Source organism: Falco peregrinus, chromosome 5 (genome assembly GCF_023634155.1).
Source record: "Falco peregrinus isolate bFalPer1 chromosome 5, bFalPer1.pri, whole genome shotgun sequence".
Taxonomy (NCBI): domain Eukaryota; kingdom Metazoa; phylum Chordata; class Aves; order Falconiformes; family Falconidae; genus Falco; species Falco peregrinus.
In genome coordinates, this window is record NC_073725.1 from 99,485,903 (window position 1) to 99,510,706 (window position 24,804).

At 43.7% G+C, this 24,804-nt stretch overlaps 1 protein-coding gene across 16 annotated transcripts in view; it reads left to right on the forward strand.

Annotated features, from left to right (window-relative positions):
- Positions 1–24,804, forward strand: part of CADPS (calcium dependent secretion activator) — a 220,801-nt gene that overhangs the window by 166,054 nt on the left and 29,943 nt on the right. For 5 of the 16 annotated variants that reach the window (XM_055804346.1, XM_055804348.1, XM_055804349.1 and 2 more), the window contains 8 exons: positions 2,979–3,135; positions 4,124–4,265; positions 10,923–11,069; positions 14,228–14,383; positions 17,324–17,471; positions 21,640–21,654; positions 22,986–23,060; positions 24,127–24,210. In XM_055804346.1, the coding sequence (XP_055660321.1) occupies positions 2,979–3,135; positions 4,124–4,265; positions 10,923–11,069; positions 14,228–14,383; positions 17,324–17,471; positions 21,640–21,654; positions 22,986–23,060; positions 24,127–24,210 (924 nt within the window). The remainder of the gene's footprint in view (positions 1–2,978; positions 3,136–4,123; positions 4,266–10,922; positions 11,070–14,227; positions 14,384–17,323; positions 17,472–21,639; positions 21,655–22,985; positions 23,061–24,126; positions 24,211–24,804) is intronic. The other 11 variants (XM_055804351.1, XM_055804353.1, XM_055804356.1 and 8 more) reach the window with 3 other exon arrangements.

The following is a 24,804-nucleotide window of genomic DNA, read 5'->3' on the forward strand; positions in this document are numbered from 1 at the left end:
AGCGGGAGGTCTCTGTCATTGTGTCATCTCTCCCATCAGCTGTCTCCTAGCTCCCTTCCCTTCCTCTGGATGACTGATGACACATGCCAGAGATGATGGCATTCACCTATTTTTAAACTGGTGTTTTCTCTCTCTATGTATACGTATGTGTATACGTATATATGTATTTTAACTCCTTGAGGTCATACATATATACATGTGTATCCATGTGTAAAATATACAACAATAGTTGTGTTTGGCTAGAAAGCACACTTTTTTTCCCCTTTACGTTGTGTTTTAAGCAAAGCAGGTAAGTAGATGGTAAATAAACGAAATGTTACCATCTTGAAGGAGTTTTTCAAAGTATGGTGTTACTGCTCCCACCAGGGCAGTCCTGCTCACCAGGACTAGGGAGGTGGAGGCTGAGGGTCCTGGCTAAAGTTAGAGGCTTACAGAGCTGAAGTTTGACTTTTCCAGCAAAAGGGAAACTGTGACTCGTTTGGGCGGGGTTTTTTTTTTCCACAAATGATCACATGGTTTTCTTTTTAAACTAGGTTTGGGTTTTTTTTTTTCCTTTTTCACAGAAGCAGGTTTTTATTGCAGGACTCTGAAGTGTTTGTGTTGGGATTTGTTGCAGAAGACATTCTTGGGCCTCCCCTCTTTTCCCTCCCCGCCAGATGCCAATTGCCATCAGTCCTTTGTAGCGATCGCTCTCTGCCCCCAGCCCTGGGGGCAGCATCTGATGGGGTGGCAGCATGGCAGGCTGTTGGCAGCAGAGGCACAGCCAAAGAAACCACATCGGATCAAGGACAGCTCCAGCACCCTCCTTGAAAACCACAGACGAGCGCTGCTGGTTTTGAGAGGCCACTCCGCAGCCCCCTTGCTCAGTGTCAGCTCGTTCCCCACCTGTACTCTGGGGAGAAGGTTTGAGCAGGCCTTGCGAGCAGACCTGAGTCTTGATGGTTTTGGTTCCTGTGCGGTTTTGCAGTAGTTTGATGCTTCCCGATGCGGCACTCCCAGGCGTCCGGCCATGCTCTCGGTTGGACACCAGCACCACACGTGGGAGGAAGAGGCAGAGAGCATTGCCATGCATGCTCAGCCCTCAGGGCTCCCTCACCTCGCTTTTGGCTTCTCCAGAGCAACATCTCTGCAAACGCCCAGGGCCACCATCACTTGCCTCAAGCTTCCCAAGCACCCCAGGGCAGGTGTTGCTGCAGCGGTGCCGGGCAGATTCCTCCGTGTGCGTGGGGCTGGGGACAGTTTGCAGATGAAGGAGCCCAGTGTAGTCACCTTGTCCCCGTGCCGTGACCACAGGACGCTCTAACCTGCTGGTGTTGCTGCTCCGGGCATGGCGTTTGCCCAGCCTGCCCTGGATGCACCAAAGCCTTCATGGCACAGCCCACCTCATCCACATCTTCACCCCCATGCCAGGGTGGGCCCAATACTAAGATTAGTTTGGGGATTATTCAGTTATTTTGGTTATTTTACATCTCGGATGTGTTCTGGGCACATAACACCCAGTGCCACGTCCAACCCACCTATGTCTTCATACTGGCTTCTTGTCAACTCACAGGATAATAGCAGGGCAATGTCAGTCTGCTTCTCATTATGGGGGAATGAAGGAGTGGAAATAGTCCCAAAGACACTCCACCAATATCACTGGCAGCTGAGAAGTCAGGCTGAAATAGGAAGAATTGAAGGGGTCCGTGTCAGTAGCCTGGTTTGGGGGCACTGCTCCATCTCCGTGGCCAAGCGACACAGCAGCTGGAGCTGTGCTCTGCACATCGGTGCAGCTCTTCATCAGTGAATCAAAACCAAACCCTGAGAAAGTCCATTCTGCTTATTCATATCTGCTAAAATCTGCAAAAAATACCCCTCCCTGACTGGCAATTCCTCTTCAAACTGATCCATCTATTCCCAGTCTTTTCCGTTTCATCTCCAGTCTTGTGCCTATGCTAGAGGTTTCTTTTTTCTTGCAGAGTGCTGGAAAGCTGTTTCTTAGATCCTTTAAGTCACTGAGTGATTTCCTATCACTTCAAAATGACAGCACATGGGCCTAACAACAGCACTTCTCATATTGCATGTTCCCAGCCAGAAGTGATTACTAAACACGCATGCATGCGTTTGCAGCATTCACATCTGAGCCATGTATGATGTGAATGTCACGACAGAGAGCCCATACAGTGAACTTTAAGGACTCACGTGCATGAGAATGAGTTACTTCGATGATATTTTTTTGGTTTTCAAGTTTAGATATATTTTTTTCCTGCCTCTGTGAAAATATAGGCTTGCCGTAGATTATTATTTTTTTTTATCTTGGCATGTTGATGATAGAGCTTTGTAATTGGTTTCCTGATCAGTAGCATTATGAGGGTGGTAGTGTGTTTCTATGGATGTGTATAGCTAACCATGTAAAACGAACAGTGCTGTAATAACTTTTACTGGTGATGTTTGACATATCTCTAAAGGAGTGTGTGAGTGATTTAGGACAGATTTTCATGTCTTAGGCTTCTAGTTTTTCAAGACAAATGGAAGTAGTGAATCTGAATGAAATTTAAACTGTTGAAAAACACAGCAGAAAGCACACAAGCACAGTGAAGAAACTCCCAAATTTCTATACTTTAGAACAAGAATTAGTTGAATTTTTTTCTGATAATCCGCATAATTACAGATGAATGAAGTCATTTATTGTAAATTGAACAGACAAAACCTTCTCTGCCGCGTTACACCTGCATGCCTTTATGGTGGAGCTCTGAATAGATCCTCTAAAAGAAACTTTTGATTAAAATAGCGGTGCCTAATTCCTGTGATTAGCACTATCTGTGCAGGCTAGCACTTGAAAGCACTGTTCTCTTTACAATAAAGGTAGTTTCCATGGGATGCACTTTTTTTTTCTTTTTCTTTTTTTTTTTTTTTTGAGATTTGTGGCCTAACATCTTTCCTTGTACTTTATTAGAACTAATATACTTCTTTGTTATCTTTCTCTACCAACTCTGAAGGCCTTTGCTTGGTGGTCAGACTTAATGGTCGAGCATGCGGAGACCTTCCTGTCACTGTTTGCAGTGGATATGGATGCTGCGTTAGAGGTGCAACCCCCAGACACCTGGGACAGCTTTCCGCTCTTTCAGCTTCTAAACGATTCCCTCCGTAGTGACTGTATGTATTGTATTTTGATTGTTTCTTTTTCAGTGGGCAACTCAGGTTACTGTATATTTTCAGCCTCTCCGTACTGCACAGTAAACTGGGATGGGTAGAGATTTACAGGACATACTCTTTTAGCATCAGCTTGAATTTGTTCCATTTCTGCTAGAAAAAAGCACACAGACACCCCTTAAATCAAATGCCTCAGTCAAAGGTGAGAAGTTGAACTTTTATTTTGCTTCATCTTCTCATGTCTTCTGGTAATAGCTGCCTGCAGGGAATTAGGTACTCTATCTCACTGTCATTAAATGTGTGTATTGTTTTATATGTGTGTACTGCATATATTTAACATGGAGTAGGACAGTCCCTGCTTTAGAAGATTTTACTGAAGGGAGGAAAATATTAAAGTAAATGGAAGGGGGAGTAGTTCAGAAGAGTAGTGCTTTGTGAAATAAGGCTCTTCTCCAAAGCACATGGGGCCATGCCTCCAAAACCCCTGAGGATCTGCCAATCCCCCAGGTGGCCCAACTGCTCCCTGGGGAGCTGGTAGCAGAACTGCCATCGCCTTCAGTTAGGTCCTGGACCAGGGCCCCAGTTAGCTTTCTAAAACCACAGGAAAAAGCCAGGGACTCATCTCCAGAGAGCAATTTTCAGTATCATAGTAGCGAGTAACCAAAGAAATGATTCTCCTACCTGCAAAAGCCATAATGTTTGCCATGCTGTATTTCTTACATCCATTTTATTCGCAGGAAGTAATAATGTATTTGTAAGTTTGACATTAATGGAAAAGAAGATTTGTTATCTGTTTATTTGTTTGGAGTAAGAAGCCATTCCTGCTGTCTTTGTCGTTAACACTGGTGCCTGACGCCAGCTCCTGTTATGTTCTCGAAGTTTCTCCCTGTTTGCTGACAAATTCGTTGTGTAATGAAGTGCCGCGCTGTGGTTTGTTACAGAGGTTTTAGTAACAGTAGTGTCTTACTATACTTTTATTTATCTATTCTAGATAATTTGTGCAATGGAAAATTCCACAAACACCTCCAAGACCTGTTTGCTCCACTTGTTGTTAGATATGTCGATCTGATGGAGTCCTCAATTGCACAGTCAATTCACAGGGGCTTTGAGCGGGAGTCATGGGAGCCAGTAAAGTAAGGAAACCTCCTTTGATACAATCGGAATTTGGGTGCAAATGGATGGAGATTCATACAGAGATGAATTAGCAAACATTAGACTGGACATGCAGAAAGTGCTTTGGATTTTCTAGTTTAATGCTAAAAATAGAAGGTCTGATCTCTTCAGGGTTTTCAAGTTAATGAGGGAAACGGTATTGGCTTTTTGAAATGCATTGCTGCCTCAGTTTGAACTGTATGCCTATGGACATGGAAGCATGAAAATGTGAAAACCTTCTTAGCTGGCGTGGCTTTTTGGATCCCGTTCTAAAAGGCGTTTTCCAATGCTGCTTTTGAACTCACATAGCTCCTTTTCAGAACAAAACCCCTTGCTTCACTGTGTTCAGTCCAGCCCTCTAACCTGTGTGAGTCATTGCTGTGCTTACTCTTCCCAAGACTCATTTTTTCCACCCACCCCGCGGAGGGATAGTGCAGCGCTGTGCTTCTCGTGCCAGCCCCGCGGCTGACAGCTGCACGTGTCCCTGTGTCCCGGGGCAGCTCTGCTGGGTCCCAGCTCCTCGCCTGTAGGATTAGGCGTGCAGAAACCACAGTGCGACATGGGTGAGATGATTCAAGCAGAATCAGTTACTAAATCTGGAGAACTAGGAATTTACCAGCGAGAAGTTAGTAGCCTAAAAGAAGCCCAAATTGAACTCAAGAGCTGGTAAATGATGAAAATGTGGCATGTGCTTTGGATTACTGTTGTTACTTCACAGGTTTTGAGGCATTGCTGAACCCTGTCACGCTTGCTCTAAAAAGCCAAGTCAGATCCCACGAAGGAAGAGAACTGACTTTTCCTTCCAATGAAGGTATTAAAAGAGAAAAATCGACCCTTTGCAAACAACATGAGTCTGGCAGCGCCTTAGGCAGGGGATTGAGACCAAATGACCTCTGGAGAGACTATTTTCCCTGCTTTTTTGTGATTCTCTAGGCAAAGCTAAGTGGCACTGCACTCTCAGAGGTTTGCTGTATAAAAGAACGTGTGGTCTTTCAGGGCTTTTCACACCAAATATGTTCCGTTTACAAGGAAAAGAGATTTTGTTCAGCAGCCAGCCTCCCATATGCAACCTGGAGTCTGAGTACCCAGGTTTTTTCCTTTCTTTCTTGTGTATCCTCAGCATCCGTAAGGATTCTGCCTGCCAAATCTCAGGCTTTTTCTTGACACCTGATCATCCCCTCTGTTTTGAGTGGGGTTAAGTGGCAGGCATTCAGGAGCCTCTCTCACTTTCCATTTGCTGTCTTTGGTCTGCAGGCTAACAGGATTAAAAATCCTAAAAAATCTTGTTTCAAATAAGCAGATGTGACCCAGAAAACATACAAGAAATAGATCTTTCGAGTAGGAGAATGCCATTTTTACAGCCACTCCTTCAAGCAGAATTGCACTGTGAAGTTAGCATTAACTTTAGTTTCAGAGCTCTGCTTTAGTAATGAGTATGTTTGTATTTCTTTGTTATGAAATAGAAGCAGGCAACTCTGTGTACCTGTCCGCCTCAGTCAAGCAGTCAATAAGCAATTTGTTCTGCTTTCTTCTTTTGCCAGAAGCTGACATCATTTTGGCTTTTATTGACTTTAGTGGCTTAACTATAGATGGCTGTAAGTACTTGGCTGTGGTACTTGCCTGCCAAAGTGCTTTGTCCCTGGGTATGCCATTATCTATCATCTTCAAGTTATCTTTGATAGCTACAAAAGACCTTTTCTTAGTTCTTTTGTAATGCTTATTCCCTTCTGGAATTCCAGTTACAGAGTGTTTGAGCCTTGCAGTTTCCAATGAAAGCCCAGGCTGGACTATCTGTCTTACAGACTTGGGAACTTAGAATTCTGATTTCTTCCAGCAGGGAAGTGGGTGCTTTTCACAAGAAGCTTGTGTCCATCTGGTGAAAAGATGCATTCTGGGGGTTTTTTCACTAGTTGGAGTTTTGCTCTTGCGTCTCACACACAAAAGCGCGAGTTGCACATGCTGGCTTAACACAACGTGACCCGGTGAAGGAAGGCACCAGTGAATGTGCAGAGGGTGGCACATACAGCGTAAGGGAAAAGAGGGGTGTCATTCCTAGGATCCTGTGACATTTTTGATGTGCTGTTCAGAACTAAATGTTAAGGCATCTTCATCTTTTGCCTCCTGGGCAGACCACCTGCTCCTCTTTGTCTGATCGACAGCAAACTTGCAGAAAAACTCAGGTCAGAGACTTTGTTTGATTTGCTCTCCTGCATCTACTGCCTTCTCATGCCACATGTCCGTACTGCAGCATAGGTGAATTTTTGGCCATTGATTCTCCAAGAGTTTCGACCAGCCAATTCCCACCCAAGTCATGGCCTTCCATTGCTGCCTCACCAGAAGAGCTTTTTGGGGATTGGGAACGCTGCAGTATGTTTCCCTTGGCTCTCCTCTGCTTTGAAGAAAGGCCTTCAGGATGGCCAGAAAAGGTAGATCATCATGGCTGCCTGTTCCACCAAGCATACTGTTGCCCTGCTTTGGATCTCTACAGTGAATTATTCCCTGTTAACCAAGAAATTATTCTACAACATAGTCTTTTGAAAGGGTTTCTCTGTGCTCATGCTTGCAATCAAGGCTGAAATATGTAGCCCTCCATAACCTGACCAGATGGCAGTTTGCAAGCATGTATTTCTTCTATTTTCATTGCTGAATACTCTGCACCTTATGCTACGAGGAGTTAGGTATAGAAATCACAAACAGTGAGAGAGATACTGTTAAGTATTGAAAACATGGGGGGAAAAAGCATCGATGTAATGTGCTCATGAGGGCTATGTAATCTGCCTCTGCAGAGCTGCTGAATTTGCAGGGGGTCCGTGCCCTATAGCTAGAGCAGCTGGTGTGCTTGTATGAATCCACGCAGAGAAATGCGGAACGCTTGTCCTTCGCACAGTCATCCAAATACGGAGGATACAGAGTAGGTCTGTTCTCTGGTGAGTTGAGAGGTCTTGGATAAGTAGGGTTTGCAATGGGGTTTTTTTCGGGCTAGCTTCTCGGAGAACACTGATTTATCTTGCAGCCAGCAGATACGTACGTGTGTGTGTGTGTGTCTCTGTGTGTGTGTCTGTGTTGAAAGATCTTCCTGAGCAAATGTTAAAGCCAGTGCAGTGACAACCAGTTTCAATTGCTTGACTAGGACATTACTCATTGACCTATGGTTGTCTCTACTGCGCTTAGTCCTGGCTTTAGCATCTATTAACTGCTCACTAACCCTCTGCAAACTATTTATAAGTGTATCATTAATATAAATATAAGAACTCAGTATGATTATACTAGTCATTTTATAAGGTTGTGCTACTACGAAATGCTAGCGAAAAATGTTTCCCCTTAAAAGAAGCACCGTTGTAGTGAAAATGAGTATTTTTGTTACTATTCTGGGTGTCAGTCACAGGAAGAGCACAGATCTGACTGCCTACTTCACGATCAAGCTCTTTGCTTCACATCAAGGCTTTTGTGAAAAGATTTGCTCTTGAGCATTTGCTCAGCCTCGGCAGTAAGGTAGTAAGTGTTTGTAGTGATGGAAGAGACAGGCGTTTGCATCTTCCATCACTAAATCATGTCAGGCATCCTGTAGGAACTGCGCAGTTAAGTGTGGACAATGGTCTCGTTTAGCTCTGTTCTGAAGCCAGGAGACAACTCAGTGGAAAGATGTGATTTTTCTGCCCTCCTGTCAGTACTAGGGCAGCTCTACAGGAGCAGCCCCGGTGCACCCGGGCTTGTTTTCTGTGATCAGTGCTCCAGTGCAGTGTGAGCACTGGGATGTTGTCCAGGGCTATGTTGCCAGTCTGTTTGCACTGAGAATTTCCCCACAGACAGTACAGGTGAAAGCCATTTACGCAGCTAACAAACACAAACAGGGGTGAATCAGAAGGAGCCGAGAAAACAAGCAGTGCAGCTCCAGAGTGTGCGTCTTTTATCAAACATATCCGGATCCAGTCCTGAAGCTGAGCTGTCTTAAATCAGACAGCCCTCATCTTGTTGATGCAAATGCCCACATTCCCTGCCTGATGGCTGAGGTTATATTTAGCCATCTATATTAAATAGGCATGGCTGGCTTCTAGAAACAGTTTCTCATCTTGGACCTGTAGTTTTATGGTCTGAGCAACTGCAGGCTGGAACATTTGTTGGTAATATTAATAATTTTTTACAGGTCTCACTGCAACTGTTAGTCAGATAATTAGATTGGTTGAACCTGCAAAACTGTGCATGTCAATTCAGGAGAATATTTTTTAAATTAGTTACTGTATGTTAATATACTCCATTATTTTGCTGTTTTGTTTTCTTCTAAGAGTACTAACTTATTCTTGCAACATATCCTTGCATCAGCAAAATAATGTGTTGTATAAAAGAAATATGTTTCCGTGTGAATATAGTATACTGTTTACTCTAGAAGTCATATTTTATTAATACAGTGTTTTTATTAATATAACACTGTCACTTCTTGAATTTTAATATTAAAACCAAAGGTCCTCTGATTTATGTATTTACCATCTGGCTAAGTTATTTAAGTTGCTTTTCCTTATACATTTATATGTTGTCCACCTCTTGCTATTTCTTTATTTATTCCATATCAGTATCTAACCACATGCACTGCCATTTCTGAAGATTTAACACTCTCTCAATCACCATGGAGTCTGTGTCTCATTCAATAATCATATCAACTCAATAGCAGATACATTATGAATGGAAACAATGGGCAGCTTTGTTATGTTAGTAAATTCTCGTATTGAAGTGTCTGCTTACTGCCTAACAAAGAGAACAAGCAAATACCATGAAGTCAAATCTACTAAGAATCATAGAAACAAAAGAAAACAAGAGCATCTTTTTTTTTTTTTTTCTTTCACCAGAAAGACTTTGGATTGTGGTTTTTCTCCCTGACAAGGGATTTTATTCACAAAGGGAGAATAAGGATAACATCTATTCCCTAAGACTTGCTGCCAATGACAAGCCGAGCTGTTGCAGAGATGTAGTTCAAGTCTTCTGTTGCGTTAGGAAACATTTATTTGGTATAGCCAGCTCAATTCCATGACTTTGGCTTTTGATATGTAAAACTTGCAGTAAGAAATGGAGTTCAAAATATGACTCAAGGAGGTTGCTAACATTTTAAAATGCCTTGAAAGACATAGTGTCCAAGAGTCCAGATAATGCTGCCTGTGTGGTAGCTGATTTAGTACAGGGGAACAGGAGGGACCCCCTAAGATGGCATGTCCTAGTGTGGTCCCTGAGAGCAAGGAAGTTCAATGCTGAAGCTGTGCCCATGAACATCAATGGAAAAGATTTCAGTAGCTTCAGCAGTGCAGGATGGAGCTGAAATCTTGATGTCCTAATTCCATTTTCACTGAGCCCAAATAGTGATTCAGGGGAAACCGTGTCAAAGCATCCAGGTTTGTTCTTCAAATGAGACTGTAAAACCGTCTATGGATTGTGTACCATGCAGCATACCTGGATTAAGAAAGAAATTTTTGATATACCTCTGAAAGATACACCTCTGAAACTTTTCTGTGAGCAGGGAAAATGGGAGTTGGGTAACTGAGTGCTATCTTATGCTGATTCCCAAACCCTGTGACATTTTAATCTTGCATGTAAAATGTAACTGTGATTAAAACAGAATTAGCCCAATTATAACATCTAGAGACCTAGCCCAGTAAAATAGGTCAAGGTGCTTTGCAAACTTCGGGCATGCAGTGCCGTTACACCACACGCTGCTTCAGGAGAGTGTGTTGCATTAAATTAATCCACTGGCCCACTTTTAGAAGCTCTCTATTTGCATAACAGTGGCATGTCTGACAATATAATATATATTTAATATAAATTCAATATAAAGTCATGATACCCAATGCTTCATAAATTAACCTTTGAATGTCTTAATTGCCCCATGCCCTATTTCCAGCCAAGACACATTCACGTACCAGTCCTGGATTTGTTCAGTGCAGTTTGTCCACAGTGCACATGGGTAGAGCTGGGCAGCCTGCAGGACCCGTTTTCTTCGCACCCAGGAATGTAAGGGAGGATCAAGGCAGGAGTCTTCACTGAGGAAGAACCTGGTGGTTCACCATTTCATTGCTCTGGATTTAGCCCATTTTTGCTATTTGTAGAGTAGAAGATAAACAGAGAGGTTTTGGAGTGAAATCCCGACTCTATCGAATTTGGTGGCAAGAAAAACTCCTACAGACTTCTGCAGGGCTGGCATTTCAAACTCTCTGCTTATTCTTTTGAATCCAAATTCCCTAGCAGATCTCTCAGTTTAGTTCTTTCATCCAACCTGAGTGTGTAAGGAACTGAGACTCACTCCCTTACGAGAGAGATTTTTCCTAGGAAAGGCTGCTCTCTGCACTTTGAAACCGTATCAGGACTTGAAAGTGGAGTTATTTTCCGTGGCTGTTTGAGTACTCTGTTAATTTGCTACTTCGTGATTCTTCTTCTTTTCATTCTAGTTGTTTGGGTTTTTTTAAGTAACTTGCAGACTGCAAACCCAGTACACTTAGCTTCCATACTCATGCTTCTTTCTGAAATGTTTTGCTTCAGTTTTTTAACTGTCGTCGTGCTGTGAACTTTGCAGATTTGTTTATGAGTGTCACGTGCTTCTGCTACATCTGCATTGTCACTGTTATGGTATTTTTTCTTTCTGTCTGTTTCTTCCACAGGAGTTTAACAAGTAATCTGCCCAATGTGAATCTACCAAATGTGAATCTCCCTAAAGTACCAAATCTACCAGTTAACATCCCACTAGGCATCCCACAAATGCCTAGCTTTTCTGCACCGTCATGGATGGCTGCTATTTATGATTCTGAGTGTGTATTCAGTTCAAATTAGATCTCATTTAAATTTAAAGTAATCTTGGCATGGATATGTATTGTTTGTTTCTGTGCATTATATAAAACTTTAAAGAGTGATACAGTTAATTAGACGTTTTCTGAATGAGACACTAGTGAATTTTTGGCATGTGTATTTTGAGGGCTTTTTGTATAAATCTTGAAAATTTGTCTTACTCCCACTGAGAATTTGAGCAAGTATCTTGCTTTACAAAATAGCTGTCAACAATGGGACATGGTCTGAACAACATACAAACCACAGAACTCACAATGTGACATGACGTGTCTCAGCAAAGAGTTTTGTCCAAAAGAGAGGATGAACCAGTTTCAATGCCAGTCAACCAATTTCTGTGGACCAGATGTAGATCTAAAAATGCATTTTATTTAATGCAAGCTCCGCAGTTCCCAGATAATAATTTTTGTCTTGATTTTAATGAAATGGTTTAACAAAGAGGAACACCCTGCAACAGTTTTTATCCATGTTGGAGGCCCCAGAGAGTAATGAAAGCTCCATAGCCATCACTACAGCCTGAATAATGTCATGACCAACTAAAGCAAGATATTTTCAACATGAGCTTTAGATTATGGCCTGGAAAATCAGACATGATGTCAAAGCAGTTGATCTCTAGGAGCCTTGGGCTCTGTGCTCCCAGCTCCCCATTGGAGCATCCCAGGATGCACAGGTGGAGCTCAGGGGGGACATACCACAAACCCTGAGCACGGATTTTATATATATATATATATGTATATAAAAAAAAGTGTCAGATTTGCCTTTAAAGTCTCAGCCACCAAGCAGTGTGGAGGGTGGTATACAGCGGACTTAACCCAAATCCTCATCATTTGAGGTAGCTCATCACCCAAGATGTCCTAGCACAGGAGTTGAGATCTTGCCAGTTCTCCTTCTAAATTCCTAGAGGGTTATTTAGGGCTGGCATGGGGTGGTCTCAGCCAGCACTGCGTGGATACATTGTTTTTTCCCTACCTTCTCACTTAAATTGAAGAACCCCTCAAAACTACCCCCTTTGCTGTTACTGAAACAGTAGATTACATCTACACCTGGAGTCCACCAAAATGCCTCTGCCACTAGCCTGGTGTGGGCTGTATTGCAGGGCAGTGGTAACGAACCAAAGGAAAGCAAACATTGGTGTTTGATATTTTTTAACAGATTTTTAAAACTTTTTAAATATTAGCACGTTCGTTGATGTTTCAAAGCTCTACAACTCATATTCATGCTAAGATGGCTATATTAAAGGCTAGCTTAGGCAGTTGTCTGTAAAGAGTACTTGAAAGTTTTAATCTTTCTCTGTGCATGCTTTGTGGTATTGGCCTTGAAAAGATAAGAATCATGTCATGACAGAAAATTGGATAATCCCTCTGAAAATGCTTGACCATTGATGGTATGTTGCAAGCTGCCTGCGTGATTAGAGCAATTGCAGTGCTCACAAGCAAAAATACTAACAGCTCATTTTGGAAATAATGTAGTGTATTGATTATTTGCATGGACCCCCAATCAAAAGTGAGAAAAAGACCAAGAATAATACTTTTAAAATTTTGAAACCAAATGGATGTCTTAATGTTGCTGTAGTAAATACCAATTATTGTATTTGTATGTATTTAATAATTTAAACCACAAATTCATGCCGTTCCAAAACTGGGGTTTGACTGTTAAAAGCTATTTATACCCAAGCACAGGTTTGAACCAGGCGCAACTAAAAACCGGCGGTGAACGAACACTTGAGACTGTTGTGCAGGCTGGTACCCTGGTTAAAGGAAATGCCTGATTCTTTATCTTTTCATCTCCCTGGTTTCCTTTTACTCACCCTTCCCCTCCATCAAGGACATGTTTCCTGTTGCTTAGTGTCAGATACGTTTCTCCTACAACCGAGACAATTCATTCCTGATCTCGTGAACTCTGTTAGCACAGGACCCCGCAGGACCCCTCTAGCATGTTGGGACAACGGTTCTCACCTTGCAGTAGCCGTGTCTGCATTAGCTCCGATCTCCTCTAGCATTAACTCAATGCAGCTGGCATCTGTCACAATAGAAACACCCTCCCTCATCTGTTTCTATAGATGATGTCAGCAAAAGTGGTAATGCATGGTGTGTTAAATATCTTATAAATTACTGTGTTAGCATTAGTGGTATGCGAGGAGGGGGTTGAAGCTCTTGAAGCTCCTTTGGTAATTCTTCTGAAAAAAAAAAAAAGTTGAGGGAGAAGCAGAGAGGGAGAGAAAAGGGTTATGGATGCATAAATTTCTCTGCACGAACAGAGCGCAATCCAGTTCTGTATTTTTATTCTGTAAGTGGAGGTTTGAGATATAATTATACTGTGAAAAGAGCCGGTGTAGCTACACACTGCAGGACCAAAGAGTTCCATCTGGGCAGGGGTGTGGATATGAGAATATACGCCTGGGAGAGAAATTCAGAGTTTTATGGCAGACCAAAGATGTTGCAAAAAAAAAATCTTAAAAAATGGAAAATTGTTGTCCTATTAGATGCCTTTGCAAGAGGCAGATCTGTGAAAAGGTGCAGCGGTCAACCCTGCCAGAACTCCTGGATGTGAGATGTCTAGTGCCCTTAGCTCAATTGACTTACCCTGATTTTTTTTCAGCTGATTAAGAGATAAAGCGTGTCCTCGCTCACCACTTGTTAGCACTGTCCCTTGCCTGGAAACAGGGGCCTCACTGGGGAGAACAAGGCAAACTCAAGATATATTTCAGAGGGGGGTGAATTGCATGAAACCCTAAATCTTAATAACTGCATACAATCTGGTATGGCAGTTATTATTGATTGAGGATTTTCTACCACAGTTTCTAGCCTTAATTCTTAATAATCACATACGTTAATGTGGTTATTAACTAAGGCTGATTTTTACCATACACACATTCTTCCCGTTAATATGTGTAACTCATAATGTTGTCTTACTCATCTGGTCTGGAAAGTTTTGTGGGTGATGACAGCAAGATAGATTAGGCAACTGTATGGTAAAACTCAAAATCCTGATGGTGGAGATTGCCAGCGTTGTCCTGTGTATGAAACTACTGTCTGCTCTACACTTGTTGCAGGAATGGTCTCCACATCAGGTTACAAAGAGCCTGATGCCACTTATGACTTTTGTTCTCATTTTGCCCTGCCAGCAATGGATCAGGCACCTCGGAAGATCTGTTCTGGAAACTTGATGCCCTACAGACCTTCATTCGGGATTTGCACTGGCCTGAGGAGGAGTTTGGAAAACACCTGGAGCAACGCTTGAAGCTTATGGCAAGTGACATGATCGAGTCCTGCGTGAAAAGGTAGGTGCCCGTGAGCAAACCAGTTGTGTTTCTCATAGGAGCTCACAGGATGCAATGCTTTTTCTGTCTTTTGATCAATGAAGCTTCGCTTCAACCACCATTTATTAGTGACCCCAGCTCACCTCTGCCCAGCACAGGTGTGGAAAGCCACCCTATTGCTGTGAGCTGTGGACTCTCCCAGGCAAGCACTTCTTTGTTGAGATTCTGGAGAGTGCATGTTCACAGTAAGGCAATAAATCACCCACTCTTTCAGGCTTTATATGTAGATACTTATTTTTGGTGCCTTGTGTGAGGTCAAGTCTTTGTAAATGCAGTTTGATGTCGATGAGGTTGAGTGCTGAAGGCATAGCCCTAAGAAAGATCCCAGCACCCACCTATAAAACACAGATACATGAAAAAAACAAGCCAAAAAGTGATCCAAAAAAGGGGATAGCATATAGCTTGGCATGCAGGTTTCACATCTGCCGCCGACTGAGAAAAGCTGTTGTATCATCAGCCACATTACAGTTTATTCACCTGCAGGTCTTCCAAAACAGAGAGATTTCTTTCAAAAACTTTTAAACATACAGGCAGCTGTCATTCTGAAAGTAAAACATTGAGGCTATAAATTTCCAATCTTTCCACAGTAATTTATGTCCATCTGGCATTAGAGGTGATGAGGCAGGAGGAAGAAATGAAGTTTGCATTCTACTGTGCAGAAATTAATAGACAAAGAGACAAATCAAAGGAAAAATGGGTGCTGAATACAGCTGGTACATGCTAATATTAGCTGCAATGTGTGATGTGGCTGTTCTGTACCACAATTGCCTGGCCACTCTGCAAGTGTGAGCGTGGCATTTATTGTTCATATGTTCCTCACAGTCTGGATGGTCTGGATGTGCAGTGTCACCGTAGGAGAAGGCACGTTTGGTCCCCAAGATGTAGGCAGGAGACTCGCCCGCTGGAAGGCAGACAGCTCAAGGCTAGCTGTCTTACGATTCTGGAATAAACCCCAGTACATTTTAAGTGCAATGAGGTGGTCATGACGTCTTTGGCCTCAAGCAAGTCACCCTTTATTGCAGCAGCTCATCTTTGGTCCTTTGGCTGGCACAAACGTTGAGCTTCAGTTGTCCTCCCGTTGTCAGACTGTCCTTTAGGAGCAAACCCAGTGCTGGAGCTCTGCTCTCTGCTCTGCCCCTGCACCACCAGCAAAACATCTAATTTCTTTCTTTTTTTTTTTTCTTTTTTTTTTTTTATTGAAACCAAGGCACCTTTGCTGCACCTGCAGTGCAGTTATAGCTGTGATGTCCTACAGAAATCAGACCAGGTTAGCACAGCTGAGATAACTGGGAAAAATGAGCCAGTTTCCAGGTACAACTGAAGAAAGGCTTGTGTGCCTGAAAGCTGGGTTTGTTTTTTTCCCCAACTGCTTCAACCTTTCTACAAATATGTTGCCCCTCTGTAAAAACCTGGCCCAGCTTGTAATGGTATGCCTATATATAATGGTTCTGAGCATAAGTAAGTAGGAACATGCTCATCTCTGCAAGGAGATGGAAAATCCCAGTCATTTTGGGTCCTTTCAGTAATTATCAAGATTCTAGTCCCCGAGTCCAGGCTAAATCTGGCACTGGTAATTAAATCAGTTCAAATGCCACTGCTGATGTAAACCAATATGCTGCCTTCCCTATTTATATCACCTGCAAACAGGGCCTGGCTAAGGTTTCTTTAGCAATTTCGGTTTGACACAACATTTTTCTTCGCGTCTGTCTCTGAACTGTTGAATACCATGGAGGAGCCACCCCGCCTTCCGCACTTGGTTGTATTTTGGTGCTGTCAGGAAAGCAGCCCTTCAAGGAAGGCCTGTTTTGCTAATAAATCCGGGCAGGAGGACCTGTGTACCTGCTCAGATCTTATCCCAAGAAGGGGAGTTTCACGTTTGTAAATGAGTTTTCATTTACACAACCCTTGGGGGATCATTCACAATCAGAGTTATTCCTGAGCTGCAGCTGATATTATTTGTTATTTCTAAATTGAAGCTCCTATGTTAATTTGTTGGCAGATTCTGTCTGATGTGATAATTGTTCTCTGTTAGGTTAGACTAGTGAAGTACCTCCGGAATCTGCAGAGGGGCTCCAAAGAAAGGCAAGGCAGTACCCACCATACTGCAGAGCATCCCCCTTGTTAGAATCACTGATGCCTTGGTATTTTAAGATACAACACGGGATCTCATTCTGCAGTCTTTGTCCCAGCAAAGCTCTTGGTGTAACAGGGTTTGTAACTGCCAGGGATGTCACATTTGAGCTCCATGAAGCCTCAGGAGAGTGGCGAGGTGCAGGCTCATGCGATGCTTGTGCATGTGTTCCTACAAGTGTGACTGCACCCATGCACATTTAGCAGATGTGTTCTGGTGAATGCGTGTGGTTCAGGAAAACCATTTCTATGAACTTACCAGAGAGACAGTTAGGAACTTTCAGCCAGCAAATACAATCATGTAGATGTAAAAATGCAATGATCTGGCTAATGTCCTCTTAGTCAAGCGATGAACGAGTTTCTGTTATTTGTAGTTGATATCACAGGGCAATAGGAACTTCCTTTAAGGGATCAGGCTTGCTACTTGTCTGATGTAATGCTAATGCAACCAAATTATAGGTGTGCATTGACACGTGTTTGTAACATCATCACACTGTTTATCAAGCCTGAGAAAGTAATCGTTTCCCTGAAACTGTTGCACACTTTATAAATAGTGTATATTCTGGAAAACGGGGTTCTTTTTAAACTGGAAAAACATTTTCAGTAAAAGCAGATTTGTAACGATTGCACTATAGCACTCCCAGGAGCATTCAGCTTTCTGGTTTCTCAGGCTCTTCTCCGTATTGTTTCACATTGTTATTAATATTATTATTATTAGCCTCAGTATGTTTAAAAGGAACTGTAATGTCTTTTTTCTATTTTCCTTAACAGAACCAGGATTGCATTTGAAGTAAAGCTGCAGAAAACCAGCCGATCAACAGATTTCCGAGTCCCTCAATCAATATGCACCATGTTTAATGTCATGGTGGATGCCAAAGCTCAGTCAACAAAGCTTTGCAGTATGGAAATGGGCCAAGAGGTAAAAATGCAGGTTCTTCCTTTCACAGCTTTGGAAAGCGATGTCATGAGATTTCCTAGCTCCTGTTGTGCTCGTTTCAGAAATGTTGTATCAGTTGTGTATTTAGCCTTCTGTATAGTGTGTGTGGATGAATATGCAGGGGGCTGCTCTCAAATAAATCTAATGAATATAGACATTCGGAGTCCCTGCCACTTTAGGAGTGGCTTTTTGCAAGGGCTGTGGTATGCATAAGGTAACTTTTAAGCTTGGTTGATGCATGATGACCATATATATCGAGTCATTAACTGCACCTTGGAGCAGATGTCAGCAACACACTTTCTGTATGTAACTATTTTCTGTAGACAAACATAAGGTAAACAGAAGTGCCAAGTTGTTGCTGTGATGCTTGTAAGGAAGAAAAAAAGAAGCACACCAAAACACCAAAATAGATAACTTCCAAAAGCCGGTTGAAATTCCAGCAGCTGTGACTTCCATGAGTATTGGCTATAATAAGCACACTCGAGGATCCTGGATTCCCAGGTTCTTAATGACTCAAGTTTCCAAACAAAACCTGTTTAAATTAATTGCTGATATTGTTTTTCTTCTGAAGCCATAGCTGCAACTTGAAGTTTCTGTGACATGATCTATGAATTAGATAGACATGGTAAATTGGACTAGATTAAATGCATCATAATGATCATTTTGCTACAGTGGCTTCAAGCCAGATTAAATATTCATATACCAGTCTAGAATAAATTCACAAATACTGTTTGGCTTTCCTACCCTGCTGCTTGTCAGCATTTGCTAGATAAGCCCTTTTGCTACAACTTTCCATGGTCAGATTTTGCAGTGAATCATTGCAAGTTGTTGGGGTTTTTTAAGTTGTTTACTGAGCAGACTTGCTCCAAAGGCCACCGAATGCAGCAGGGGTCCTTGCCCTGATGTCGGTGGTGTTTGGATTAGATTCAGCTCTTCTTTTTGGCTTTCTTATACATGTTTCAGTTATGACATTTTATTTGTGGCAGCCACCTTACAAGAAAGGTTTCATACTGCTCATCATCAGGTTCTTCCCTTGTCCTCCATGTCAGCTGCAGCAGATCTTAAGTGGGCTATTGTTTTCCAGACCTGGACATGAACTTCCCTCACATTTTCTGTTCCACATTCATACCCATTTATCTCCCCAGATCCCTCAGCCTGCAGCTGCTGCAACATCTGCCCTGGCAGTGCCCCGTCAGCCAGGAAGGGCTGTGGTTGCAATGCTCTCCACTGCAAACCAGGATCAAACCCTTGTGCATTACACTAGCACAGTCCCTGGGGGGCAGGGACATTTTGGAGATCAAGCAGACTCTGATAGCACGGCAAAGCAAGCTCATTGCATTCAGAAAAGTGTCAGGTTAAGCCTTCAGATGGCATGAGACTGATAACTCAGCCGTGTCTGGATATAGCATGACCAGGCACTTGCTGCTTTTTTCTGTGGGAACTTGTGATGCTCTGCTTGCCACAGGTTCCTCCAAATTTTGAGCATCAGTCACAACGCACATTCAGCCTGAGTCAAACTGCAAGTGAGAGGGGAGCAGGCGGCAGCGCAGCTGTTTCTCTGCTGCTCCCAGCTGCAGCGGGGTTAGCTCTGCAGATCTGCCTGGGCTGCTTCAAGGAGGTGTTTGGTACGGCAGCTTGGAGCCAGCCTGACTCCTGTGGCAAGCAGCAGTTGCTGGGGCATGAGGTTTTTAACAGATAGCTGAATTAATAGACCTGTAAAGCAGATGTAAATTGTCGGTGCATAAGTTACCATTTAGGGCTGCAGTATTTTATACACCCTCCCTTTTTTTTCCCTTTCTTTTCGTGAGTGTTACTACCTCCCCCTCCATTCCTTCGTGCCTCTCCCTATTTCAGCTACCTCTTCCTGAAGCTGTCTAAAACCTCTGTGCCGAGGTGGTTGTGCTGTGGGGGGTAAAAGTTAACATATAGACCTGTTATTACAGCCTGCAAGGGGAGGACAAAATGCCATGCTGCATCTTCCAGTCCCCAGTAGGAATGATGAGACAGTCAGATAAACAGCAGAGGGATGAGAATTCGGGTTATGAGCCTGTGTCTTACTCTGCAATTTGGGGAGCTGGGGCTGTGCATCGCTGAGTCCCTGTGTCCCCCCATCCCTGGTGTGTGCCAGCCACATGGCTTGGCCAGGGCTGCCTGCAGCCCCAGCGGGGAGGGGTGGACAGGGCAGGGGAGACAGGCACAACTCGCTGACGGGTCCCTCCATCAGTGCCGCAGCCACCACGTGGCTCCTAAAATACGTGTTCCCTTTGCAGGCAGCTCAAAAACAGCAAACAGGGCTCACATTGCCCATCATGGTGCTCAGGCAAGGGCATTTGCCCAGACCTAACTGGAGAAGACATTTTGATTAGCAACAAACTGCCGATTTTTCTGACAGTCCAAGCTGTATGTGGGCAGAGACTCTCTCGACACGTTATTTGACCTCGCTCCTGCGGTTTCTCTCCCACCCCAAAGACCTTCCCTCCACGACTACCTTCAGTTACACTCACTTTAACAGATACTTGAATGCATTTTGCGAGCATTACCCTGTGAAACAAACACCCATCATTTCATTTCCATTTCCTTGTCTCTAAAGGCAGCTGTTAAAACATTTGGTAAACATACTTTACCATCTTAAATATTTATTTTTCCTCTGAATTTTTAATACATCTAAGGGGATAAATGTATGTATTAAATGTTTCTCAGTTGGTCTAGTATGTTTCTATTTAATATCTAAGGTCAGATGGTCCTTAGAGAAATACAACGTACACACAATCTGTTACATGACAAGGCAAGATACTCATCACATAAAGTCAAGTTGAATCATTGTAGTGCACTGATTATGGATTGTAATAATTGAGCTAATAGAAAGCCACGATGAACTCGATCGAAAGCCAGGGCTATGCTGGGTAAAGCAAACCAGCTATGCGATCTTTAACCTTGAGCATTTTCACAAGAGGTGTAGAAGGAGCTGTTAGAAATGCTGGTTTACGAGCCAGGCATCTGTGAAAGCAGCACCAGGCAGTCGTTTTCCAAACCGCCGCCTTCTCCGACTCCATCCTGGCCGAGGCTCATCTTCCCGAGGTGGAGCTGGGGCTGCAGCACCGGCAGCATCCTCTCCTGCGCTCAGAGCTGCAGTTTTGTTCTGTCAGGCCTCTTGCTTGCTTTTTAAACAAGCTTTTAATTGAAAGCGCATCGGTCAGTGCATTTCACAGTGTATCATTTTGAATATAGCTAGCCATTTTTTAATCAAAGCTCCTGACTTACCTAATGAAAGCAGTTAGCTAAATCCTTGTCTTCCACACATGCAGAAAATGCAGTCGCAGAAGGAAAATGTCATGGGGAAGACACCCCCAATACATGCACAACCCCTTCTTCATCTCCCTTAGGGGGTCCTGGTCATGTGTGCCAAGGACGTCAGCAGCTCCTACCTGCACCCAGCTGTCACAGGTCCCTGTCACCCCATAGCTACATCTGCAGCTGTGCTGGGAACAGCCAGGTCAATCCTGAGAGCTGATAACGGCTGTCTCTGTGTTGAGCAGATGAATCATAACTACAGTCCCATGATGGACTCATGTATGTCTTGACCTGCAAAGCAGGACGTGGAAACGGGAACAGCAAATGCAAATATCACGTGCTTGTTCGTGTATGTTTTTTGCCTCCGGGTGGGCCCGGCAGATCGCAGCCTGTCCTCCTGCGTGGGTGAGGACATATCTGACCAGCCCCAGCCAGGACGTCAGGTGGGATGTGCTGCACCGTGTACCCCTGCCCTGCCCGCCCTGCCCTGCCCCTGCAGCAGGGCTCGCGCCTCAGCCGCATCCAGCCCTGGTGAAGGGTGTGCAGTGGCCCCGATGCTGAACCCTCCCTGTCGACAGCCGGTTGCCTTCCTCTTCAGAGCAAAATAAAACCCCAAGAGACTGTCAGTTAGGTACAATCCGGCCCCTTCCCCTTGTTCTACTGCCTGCAAATACTACAGTGAAAGGAGGTTTTGATCATGTTTCATTTTCCATTGCTTATTGTTTCTGTGCATGATGCTGCTGTTCTCATACGTCTCTTTTTTGAAAAGATTTTGGTTTATTTATTGTTTATGTTCATATGTTCTTTTTCCTGTCTTTTGCACTTTCCTCTTTATTTCTGTCCCCAATCATCTGAAAAGTTTGCTAAAGAGTGGGTAAGTGTGTCCTACTTTTATTTTCTTTTTTCCAAATTCCTGTATTGATATGTTACTGTCATAGAAAAAACCATCCCTAAACTGTAGAGCAGTTCAGAGAAAACCGATCAGACACTGAGGCCAACATCTAGCATTTGTAAAGCCCTCACAGTCTTCCTTCCCAAAGTCTGATTAGTATTTAAAGCAGATTTGTCTCTTTCAATGTGATTTGATGTTAACATTTTAAAACAATATTAATGCCAAGTGGTAATGAATATAGTGACTAGCACCAGTGCTTGAAATGTTTGACTGAAAAATCAAATGTTTTGTGTTGGAAAGCAGTCATAATCAGTATTTTCTCAGTCCATTGAAAATAAGAATATACTGTATGTTTTCGCTAATTAAATCTTGTATTGGAAACAGGTCTTTTCTAAATTAGTAGAAGACTGTATTTTAGTACCTATTCTAGCCATATTGCAGCTGATTGCATCAGAGCTCCCAAGCTAAGAAAGGTTTGGCATGTGAAGAAATTGGGTTGGAGACTCAGAAGTGCTGATGCTGCAGGCGCTGGCGGTGGTCAGCCCATCCTGAGCTAGTGCCACGGGGTCTGCTGTCAGCCGGGGCGCGGGGCTGCACTGCCTGCTGGCTTTTGCATGGGACAGAAAGGCTCGTCTGGGTTTGTTGGGTGTTTTTTAGATGTATCTTATAGTCACCGAAGCAAAGCGTTTAAACGAGTGCTTAATTTGAGCCACATGCCTGCTGAGCCCAGTGTGTAACGCAGGGTCGGCCCCTTTGCTGCAGTAGATGGGAAGGGCGCAGCAGCATCCCGGTGATTCAGCCCCCCGCGAGCTCCCTGGGGCAGCCAGCCCTCCCCGCTCCCCGGCCGAGGGCTGCGTGGTCGGCGGTGCCCTGGGCGAGGGCTGCCAGCCTGCCACCAGCATAGCTCATCGTTGGGTGCGGTCCATGTGCAACACAAACAGGATAATGCCCACAGAGCTGAAGCCAGAGGACCCCGGGGTCTCTGGCAGCGCAGGGTGCTGGTGCCCACCGGGGTGGCAAAGCCTCTCCTCCGACATCCACGTGTGGCTCCCGGAGCTGCGGGCACACAGAAGAGGGCATGGTTTGCCCGTGCTTCACAAACCGATGGAAGATTCTCCTGAATTCAAGGTCTCTCCTGCAAGTGTAAGTAACCGCTGGCCGCTGTAGTGGAGCACAGGGTAATAAGCTGCATAATTCTTCGGTTTAATACTGCGTGTTGTGGTTTGCCGAGGGGAGAGGCTGACAACCGTAGAGCTCTTGCCTGTGATCAATGCTAATATTTTCCTTCCCCCTCTCCTTTTATTTTTCTTTAGCACCAGTACCATTCAAAAATAGATGAACTAATTGAGGAAACCGTCAAAGAAATGATAACACTCCTAGTGGCAAAGGTAACCTTCGGCTTCAGGTGAAGTGATTCACTGTTAACATTGCATTTTTAATATGTGTGTTTCCATTAAAATGTGACACATTAAGATGTTGAATTGGCTTCTTGTTTCTCACAGGCAAGATCATACATCTCCCAGTCTTTTCATGGTGACTCTTAGATGATTAGGAACTGTGTGAGATGTAATACGCTGCTAGCAGGATTGCTGTACTGGGCCAGAAGTGGTTTTAAGGAACGGGTGTTATGTTAATGGGGTAACACCCCATGGTCAGCATCACCCCACGACACAGAGGGTGGCTGCAGTCAGGGGGTGGCACTGCTAAATGCTGCTACCTAGATGTTGGGGTGGCATGCAGAGATGGTCACCACTGCTAGCATAAGGTTGTACAGACAAAATAACGTGTCTTGTGCAAGATGGCCATATGCTCTTCTAAGAAATTAATTTAGAGGTGACAGTGGTGGGAAATACATTCCAAAATGTCAGGTTTAATTGTTTGGAAATTGTTTTTCATCAGTCAGCTCCTCTAGCTCAGCTGCCAGCATTTCCCTTGGGTGGTTGTGTGGGTCTGGTGCACTGTGCTAACAGAGAGGGGAATTGATATGTAGGGAGAAAGATGGTGTGTTTTCCTCTAGTTTCAAACTTTCTGAGAACAAGTCATCCCTATTATACAGTGGAGACCTTTAAACAAAATCCGCCAACATATGCCAGTTTGATTCTTCTGCAAGAATACCCAGCTAGCTGCGTGCTTGACACTGCATACTGGGAGCAAGAACCACCGACTTCCCTGTCTGGAGAGGCTGTGCTGGCTTCTCCACATGCTGCACTCACCTCCCGGTCCCAGCATCACCCTTGACACCAAGGAGTGTCTCCCACCCAGCAAGAGGTGGACCGTGTAGCACCTGAAAGGCAATGCACCTTCCAACCCACTCCCCAGCCCGCTGTGCTCAGGGACAGGTGGTTCATTTCTTTGGCAGTGCTGAGAGCTCCACTGGCTTCTTTGAAATTGATGCTGATTTTTACACCCTTCTTCAATTATTAAAAATAATTGCAGTATTTTTTGTCTTTGTAGTTTGTCACCATTTTGGAAGGAGTCTTGGCCAAACTGTCTAGATACGATGAAGGAACTTTGTTTTCTTCTTTCCTGTCATTTACTGTAAGTATAGACTATAGTTGCCTTTCTTCCTTTTTTTTTTTTCCCTGAGTTGTAATCTCATGCTGTCCCAGGACTAGATAAACTACATAATAACTCTGCCATTCTGTGATGTTTGAACACTGTAACCATCACATGAATGGACAAACAACCTGTATGCAGAGATACAGTACATAAAACACCCAGGATGCATAGGCCACCGTATTGTAGCACCGAGTAAAGCTATCTCCAGTCATCGTTCAGTTTGGTGGAGTTTATTCCATTGAGGATGCGTATGAAGATGAAAAAAATCATTGCACTGTACATGCAATCTCCCTAACTAAAGAAGTTGCTTCGTTGCCACCTTGCATGACATGTGTGTTCCTCTCGGTGTTCTGTCCTTAACAGTGGCCATCTTAAGTAGTAAAAAGCAAAATAAGGGAGACATAGGGAGCGCTTTTGTGTTTCTGAAAGAGAACAAGGTAGGGGAAATGCCATGAGGTTGTGCAGCACAAGGTGCCTCTAATGCCAGATTTCTCCCTAACATTGCAGAACTAATCCACAGCTCATCACATTACGTATTTCCTAGAAAGGTGCAGGACAAGAACCAGATCCATC